This window comes from Homalodisca vitripennis, unplaced genomic scaffold (assembly GCF_021130785.1).
Source record: "Homalodisca vitripennis isolate AUS2020 unplaced genomic scaffold, UT_GWSS_2.1 ScUCBcl_4079;HRSCAF=10011, whole genome shotgun sequence".
In the NCBI taxonomy this organism is placed as follows: domain Eukaryota; kingdom Metazoa; phylum Arthropoda; class Insecta; order Hemiptera; family Cicadellidae; genus Homalodisca; species Homalodisca vitripennis.
In genome coordinates, this window is record NW_025780189.1 from 41,361 (window position 1) to 50,497 (window position 9,137).

Below are 9,137 nucleotides of genomic sequence, written 5' to 3' on the forward strand. Positions count from 1 at the left end.
CTACCGTTTGCATTCTGTCCGTTAGGTAGCTCGTAAACCAGTCAGCAGTTTTCCCTACCACTCTCCCCGAGCCTTCAACTTTTTCACAAGTATGTCATGGCTTAAGCAGTCAAAAGCTTTTGTAAAATCCAAGAAAATAGCAGTTGTTGTATCTCCTTTGTCTATTGCTTTTATTAAATATTCGACAATGCTTGTCAGTCCAGTTGATGTAGATTTACCTCCCATAAAGCCATGTTGTTCTTGGGGAAGAAGGTTGTTAGTATTGAGATGGTTTAATAGTCTTGATAACACAATCTTCTCGATAATTTTGGATATTGCAGGCAGTAGGGATATTGGCCGATAGTTACTGGCTTGTGTTGGATCCCCTTTTTTGAGTTTAGGGTACACTTTAGGTAACTTCAATTTTGTTGGGAAGATGCCCTGTGCGAATGACTTATTTATTATGTTGGTCAGAGGTAATATTAGATGATCTTTACATGCTTTTAATAAGTTTAGTGGAGATGTCGTCAAAACCAGCTGAGTTTTTCTGTTTCATTGTCTGTATAGTTTTCCTAACTTCCTGTTCAGTTGTCGGTGAGAGAGTAAGCGTGTCTTGAATGTTGTGTATAGTGGAAGGTCGTTTAACTAGGTGACCGTCATATGTAAGCTTGTAGTAGGGTGTTATTAGCGACATTAGCAAAGAATTTATTGAAGTGGTCTGCTACCTTTAAGGGATCTGAAATTAAAGTTCCATTATTGCTAAGTTTTATCGTATCATTACCATTTTTACTTTTGTGTCTCTCCTTATTAATTATATTCCATATTGCCTTGCTTTTATTTTCTGCTTTATTAATGTGTTCAGATGTCTTAAGTTTCCTTTGGTTTTTGAGATGAATGTCGTATTCCCTTTTCTTTTCTGTTGCCTTAGCCTTGTTTTTATGTGAGCCAGTAAGCAGATATTTTTCCTGTGCAGCTAGGAACTGATTTCGCTTTTTCCATTGTTTCTTGGTTAAGTACAGTTGGCTGTTGCGGTTTTCCTCTTGCGAGTTCGAGTATGTGGGCATGCTACATCCATGTTATACGTCAGAGTTCTTAAGAATGTGTTATAAGTGTCTTCTACCGTTTCTAATCTAAGAATGTCATTCCAAGTCTCCTGTTTGAGTAACCTATTAAGCAGTTCCAAGTTTCTGTCAGTGAAATGTCTACTATACATAATTTGGTCAAATGGATTGAGCTTGTTGTTGTTCAGTGTCACCAGTTGTCCTGTATGGTCGGATATGAAGGTGTTAATGACATTGACTGTTGGTTTGCAAGGAATTTGATTGGAGCAGACCATATCAATGGAAGTTGCAGTGTTCGGGGTGATACGTGTAGGTGGTAGTTGATGTCTTGTGATATTGTATGAATTAAGAGTCTCTTGGAGTTGGTTGTTGTTTCTATTTGTCTCAAGGCAGTCAATGTTGATGTCACCGATTATCAGTACTGGGCTATTCCATGTAGGTATAGTTTCTAGCGTGCTAGATAAGATGTCAATGGCTTCGTCCAAATTCGTGTTTGGTCTGTAGATTCCGACAATGTATGTGATTTGTTTTTTTATTGTCAGTTTTATTGCAGACAGCTCACATACAAGTTCCTGGCTATGTATGTTTCTTTCCAGTCCAGAAGCGTAGTTCTTAAGTTCATCTTTCACTAGTATCGCCACTCCCCCTTTTTGGTGGTGCTCTCGACAAAAACTCTCTATTAGTGTATAGCCTTCTAGGTTGGTATTTTCTAGATTTGACTTTGAGAGGCCGTGTTCTGTTATTATGAGGACATCTGGATAGGTATTGGTGAGGAGGTCAGTCATCATATCTATTTTATTTGAGATTCGATCTGTATTTTGATGTAATATTGTTAGTGAAGTGTCTTTTTTTGTAGAAATTGTGGGTCTTTCCTTTTTTTTGGATGCTGCATCTGTTGGTTTTTGTTTATTTAGGATATTTTTGGGAGGAGTACATTGGTTTCTAGCAGGTTTAATTTTGTTAACTCTATGTTGCGTATTGGGGTAGGAGCAGGGTATGGTCTTGTCTTGCATCATGATCCGGTTTGGTGTTGTTATGTATTTTTCTGTGTCATGTGGTGGTCTTCTAAAAAATGAGTTGAAGCGCTGGTATCTGGAATTTTGTCTTGAGCAACGTCTGGTAGTTTGATTGTTTTTCTTGTCACTTCTTGTAGGTGTTCCATTAAAAATTCTTCAAGCGTTATACCTTTAAGTTGTGTTGCTGTAATTGGGGAGGGGCCTATTTTGTACACGAAAAGTACCAAACTCTTTGACAATTTTATTGGCTGGTGTTTTTTTTGATGGTTTCATTTTTGTGTCCTCTTTATTTCTTGGAGTTCTTTATTTTTTGCTACCTGTAGCGAGATACTGAAGATATTTTGTTTCTTAGATCCTTGTTTTTTAAATTTTTTTATTCGTGCAATTTGGTGATAGAGGTTGTTAAGCTGGAGATGTTTTGTAAGTTAGCTCTGCAGGTGTCATTGTGTTTTGTAGTTTGCATTGCAAATCATTTATTGTTGATTGGTGTTGTTATTGGATTTTATACACCAATAAGTTGATTGGTGTATAAAATTGATATTTTTCTGTTACATTTATGATCAGTTTGTTGTTAACACCTTCATTGCAACAAGTCATGTACCGACTTTAGAGTATGCAGTAGTAATAATGTATGTCCGCCACAGTCAATCTGTTTAAACAATGATTACCTCTGTGGCTATATTATATGTCGTTAATACCTTCACTGAGACATGTCATGTACCGACTTTAGAGTATGCAGTATTAATAATGTATGTCCGCCACAGTCAATCTGTTAAACAATGATACCTCTGTGGCTATATTATATGTCGTTAATACCTTCACTGAGACATGTCATGTACCGACTTTAGAGTATGCAGTATTAATAATGTATGTCCGCCACAGTCAATCTGTTAAACAATGATACCTCTGTGGCTATATTATATGTCGTTAATACCTTCACTGGAGACATGTCATGTACTGACTTTTAGAACACACAGAATAATGGTAATGTGAGTTCACTGCAGTCAACGTGTTAATATACCGATAAAAATTAATATATATTTTATCTTCTGTATATTGTATCATTATAGTTAAATGTATTGACCAAATTTAATGACTTTAGATATAAATGTTCTTTATTGATTTTTGAATATAATAAATAATACAGAAAAATGTACAGATATATTTTAATTTAAAACATTATTAAAGAAAAAAATTGGAATTCAGATTAAACACAATGCAAATAATAATAAGATACAAAATGAGTTATTACATTTGTTGCACAGAAGTAATTAATATAAAATTAATAAGTAAATAAAAAAATTAATAAATGCAGTTTATTACTCAGAGTATTACTACAAGTTTTTCATATTAAAGTGAATTTATTTACTTACTTAAACCTGTAGTCTGAACTGAGAGTCAGCAAGGCTGTGGCACCACCAAAGGAATGACCCATTATTGATTGTCACTTGATCCAGGTCCAACTGCCCCTATAAATAGAATTCCTGTGTTAGTATAATCCTCATTTTAGTTATGGATTTAAGTATATCAAATGTAATATAGTTGTATTTAAATCCTTGGAAAGTGGTCAAATTCAATACTCAGCATACAGTTTGTTTAATCTAGAATAAATGCTGTTTACCTAAATGGTATGTACTTTATAATCTTGCAAGGATCAATTAATATAAACAGGTTTGGTTATCAAAAGAAATTGTAATAAATCTTTGACCTAGAATTGATTGAAGTCCAGTAAACTTGTACTGTTAGGGAGAGGGATGAACTGACCACAAATTTCTTGGATCCCTTTACTATCAAAACAGAACATAAGTGAACAGGAAGTCTCTGTGAAGCAGCGGACAATAATAAAGTTTTTGCCAAGATAGGAGTGAAGGAAAAGTAAAGGAAAATCATCATATAAAATTTTGAATCATCTAGTGTAGTGTTTAAAGAATCTTCCTGGACTAAAAGAAATAAAATTGAAAGTGCATGTATGACAGTTTTAAAAGATAATTGTATTTCCCAACCTTCCGTAAATTTCAGTGATATTTTTTATACCATTAGTGAAAAAAGAAATCCATTCCAAAATTATAAATTGCAAACCATATTTTTGTACATAATTCTTTTATAATTTATCGGTTTTTGGTCTTTACAGTTAGTTTTAAATTTTATTCTATTTTATCATATGTTTTTTTTTCTATTTTACACATATGTTTTTTTCTGTAAACAATAATCAAACTGATGAATGCCTTAACCGGCAAAAGCGGTTTTTAAATAACATTTAATGTGGAAGTATGCACAATGTCTTTTCCATTAAAACCTACTCACTTCCACCAAGAATACAAAGCAGAAGATATTAGTGAGCCCAACCAAAAGTTTACGTGATTACAGGCCCAGTTTTGGGAAAATAATCCTCCAAGAACTTGTGTGTATTTTGGTATAAAGACTTTTCTGAAATGCGTGAACAGGTTGAGAATGAGAGCCACAATAGTTTAGCCCAAAAGCAAGGGGCCAAAAACTCGGTTGCTCCACCGTGCTATGGGATCATGTCTAATACATCATAGTGCACTCTACTGTGTACCTGAGGAGAATAATGGGAAACACCTCTTTATCTATAAAACACTTTCTTTTGTAGTCCTAAGTGTCTCTGATATCAAAAGAATAAAAGAAATTTGTTTTTAAATTCTTTTCACTGACTTCAAGATTTCAGATGCTGCACTAAGTAAAAGGTGAAATGTATGTTAAATTCACATTTTGCATTTGAATCAAACCTTCCCACAATAGGTATGTTATGTGAAAAAAAGTTATGTCAAGTCTCAAAGTAGTTTAAAAAAATAAATATAAGCTATTTATAAATAATACATATACATTTTAATATAAACATAAATATTTTATGTTACATATAAAAAAATCCTAAAATATGTTTTCACCAATTAGTTTTTCTGGAAAATTAACTTGAAGACTTTCATGCCAAACACACACACACACACAAATAAGAAGAATGATGAACAAATGGTATAAATGTTGCTAGAGACTATGAAAAGTAGCCAGAACTGTTTTATTTATTTACATAAACCATTTTCAAGCTGCAGTGTTTTTGTCCTTGTTACTGTATGTGAACATATTAAAAAAACAATAAGTTTACATATTTTGGTTCCAGTAAAGAGCTAACTCTTTGTATTTGTTTTTCTTCTATTCCTGCCAGCTTTGGTGAAAATAATGAAAAATTAGATTCAGGATTTAAAAACTTAATTCCAAACTCACCTCAAAATCTGAAAGATCTACTGATGTGTTTAAAATATTCTTAGAAGCATTGCCGTTTGTTGATTTCCGCCAACAAATCGAGAGCTTTTATGCACTCATCTCTCCTATACTTCAACTGAAAATGTTACAAAACAATACAAAATTAGACACCTTAATAATTCACAGATATCCAAACAAGTTCAAAGATTCTGTGCTTAAAATTCAAAGTTCAGTGAATAAGGTTTCACCTGTTTATATTCCTGAGAGTGTAATGTGTAACTCCCAGCTCCAGTCCTGACATGTTGTATCCATGTGCGCTCGTCTCTATCCCTGTGTGCTGGGCCTCTGATAGTAGTAAGTGGCACAAGATGACGTGTCCTCTGCAACAAAACAAACAGAAAACGCAGACTTAATAAAACCCAAAGTTACAGAAAAATGCACATTTCCAGTAACAAGGTATAATAAAATTGTAACCAATAACTTAAACTTCAACAGCTCTTGTATTTCTGTTAATGTTTTTGTGAAATAACCGATCTCCTCTTTGCACAGGCAAAACCAACCTTCTTATGCCCATTTAAGGCTGCTGCACTGAGATCACAAAGACCAACAAGCAAGCAATCTGTATACCGGCTTGCTGCAAATGAGAGAAAGCCGAGCTCACTCATTTGGTGCCCTTCCTGTAGAATGGAAGAGGACCGATATGCAACTATTTAAGTAAACATTAAACCTGGCCAATAAGATAATCCTTTCTATTGACACTATCTGCAAGTGGGAAATTGATTTAGTACAGAGCACTCCTCCTGAGAGTATCCACACCACCTATTGCAATTATTGGGTTAGGTACCAAAATGCCATTCACAAATTGTTAGAAGATTTACCTCAGTTGGCTTTCCAAGCATCGACACTATCCGTCAGTGTGCAATTTATTTAATATAGTTCACTCCTACTGAAGACGATCTATACCACTTGCTGGTAATCGTTGGGTTAGGTACCCACAATGTGATCCACTATTCAAACCTTCCCTAGAATTTTTCACAAGGTGTTTGTGGTTAGGAGTTTTTCTGACATTAAAAAGAACACTAATGCAAGGATAGTTTTCTGGGGTATGTAAACAATTCCTCTCTCGTTACAGATCCTGTAAGATGAATGTATTGGAAGCCAGAGGATTTTACTACACAGAGTCTTATGAAAAGAAATATAGGTCAATATTGCGAACTGTGTCACTGTTAACCGTTTTGACTGGTGGGTTTTTTTCTCAGTGTAAATGACCTAAAAAGTGAGTTTTTTAAATTTTTAGATTTTGGGTTTTTTAGGTGGGTTTACTGCAGGAGAAATGTTATAAAAACACTCAATTAAACATCCTGTAAGATGAATGTATTGGAAGCCAGAGGATTTCACCACACAGAGTCTTATAAGAAGAAATATAGGTTAATATGGCGAACTGTTATCACTTGTTAAACGTTTGACTGGTGGGTTTTTTCTCAGTATAAGTGCCCTAACAAGTGAGTTTTTAATTTTAGATTTGGGTTTTTAGGTGGGTTTACTGTAGGAGAAGTGTTTATTACAAAAAAAATTAAATAAAACATTTTTGAAGTTTTGTGTGTGTGTATTTTATTTATACATAAATTAATCTAATGTTGCACAAAAGTTATTATATTTTACAAAATAATGAGTAGAATATAAAATATTCAGTATTTTCCTCATAAACACACTAAGGTACGTGTTAGGTACAAGTTAGTTTTACAGTACACAAGACTCCCTCAGAATTTTTAGATGGTAGGGAACAGTGGTGCATACAAAGTGGAACGTCGCAATCGTGGCACATCCATGTCTTATCGTGGCGCCACTGCTCACTGATGCTGGTCCATCTGCACATGTGGCATGTCCTTCCATAATCTGTAATAAGGATGGTAAGCGGGGAAATGCCAGGCAGTGAGTCTCAGGGGAGCATATCAGGTCAAAAATTTCGTCTGCATCTCTTTCTTATGCCATTTTACACACTCAGTAATTACACAAACACCTACATTTATTTACTCACGATAAACACAATGAAACGTTTACAAACAATCAGGTTAGCCGATAATGTAAAAGTGAGTACAACATGTATCCAGTATACAAACAGAAATAGAATCAGCTGATTATTTGGAACAACTGATTCAATACCATCATATGGCAGTAAATTGGGTCTAAAAGAAATATACAATAAAGCAAATGCGATCCTAGTAGGAATGACAAAAACTACTTCAAAGTGTTCCTTATCTACTCTGCTAGAATTGCATACGTATTCAGGGTGAGAGATTATTCATCACAAAACATTATTGTGTGAAAACTGTTTTAGCTCCAGAGCGCTTCCTATACGGCTATTGGGTTTACTGTGTGTGGCAAACAGTGCGCCTTCCGAATACTTCAGGAGCACAAATATTTTGGAGTTAAAAAGGCCAAGAACAACGCTGAAATATGCAGTACTTTTGCTCTTGTTATCCTAGTCATACCAACTAGAAACTGAACTATATTTCTCCTTATTCTAATCTCATCTGCAGTGCTTTGAAGATGGATTTAACCCTATAAGTGGCAGTTCAGTACTGCTATATTAGTAAGTCCTTTTTTAAAACGATTTCCATTATTATTATTCAAATGTTGCTATTAATACATATATAAATGTGTATTACAAACAACTTTACCCACAAAAAGATGTATATTATTATAGTGTAAAAGCATACTATATATACATATGTATAAAAAGGCTAACATATTAATATTGACGTACTGTACTATATACGAGGCATGTTTTTAAAGTAAGTACAATTTTTAAATTATGCCTCCCGCAGCACTGCAGTTACCGTTTAGCGCATGCGCGTAGTGTATCTACATCAGTTGGGAAGCCATAGACGCCATTACGATGCCGTTTGATTATGTGATTTTAAAATGCCGCTGACCATCGAGAATCCCGCCGACTGTGAAGTGCGTGCTGTGATTTAGTTTTCTCTATGCTAAAGGCTTAAAAGCAATTGACATTCATCGTCAAATCAGTGAAGTTTATGGTGAAAACAATATGAATGAAGGAATGGTGCGAAAATGGGTTAGGGCCTTCAAAGATGGCCGCACAAACGTTCTTGATGAGGAACGAAGTGGGCGACCTTCAGTCATTACCGATGATCTCCATTCAAAAAGTGGACTGTAAAGTGAAAGGGAAGAGACTGTTCACAATTTCGCCCTTAGCTGAAAAATTTCCTGCTGTATCAAGAAGTGTTCTCTATGAAATTGTGTCCGAACGTTTAAATTTATCGGAAACTGTGTTCACGGTGGGTATCGAAAATGTTGAATGATGAGCACAAAACCAAACGATTGGCAGTGCATTGAGTTTTCTTACAGAGCGTTACAGTAACGAGGGCAATGATTTTTTAAACCATACTGTTACAGGCGATGAAACGTGTGTAGCCTACGTTACAACCAGAATCAAAACAACAGTCAATGGAATGGTGGCATTCAACATCCCCTAGGAAAGTCAAATTCAAGCAAACAATTTCTGCCCAGAAAATCATGTGCACTGTCTTTTGGGACAGACAGGGGTGTGTTGTTGGTCAATTTTCTGCCTTGTGGTGAAACGATTAATGATTAATGTACCGTGTACTGTGAAACTTAAAAAAAACTGCACCGCGCAATTCAAAACAAAAGGCGTGGCATGCTGAGTGCAGGCGTCATATTGCTCCACGATAATGCTCGTCCACATTCAGCAAATTGAACGCAAGAGCTTATCATTTCACTTAGCTGGGAACAATTGGACCATCCTCCATACAGTCCCGATCTAGCGCCAAGTGACTAACCATTTGTTTCTGCACTTGAAGACGCATTTGGCGGGGAA

General features: G+C 35.1%; 1 protein-coding gene across 1 annotated transcript in view; it reads right to left on the reverse strand.

The window, feature by feature from the left end:
* LOC124372807 (platelet-activating factor acetylhydrolase-like) overlaps positions 1-3,491 on the reverse strand; it is a 44,652-nt gene extending 41,161 nt beyond the window's left edge. Inside the window, exon 1 of the mRNA XM_046831215.1 lies at positions 3,430-3,491. Within this exon, the coding sequence (XP_046687171.1) occupies positions 3,430-3,491 (62 nt within the window). The remainder of the gene's footprint in view (positions 1-3,429) is intronic.
* Positions 3,492-9,137: the final 5,646 nt, after the last annotated feature.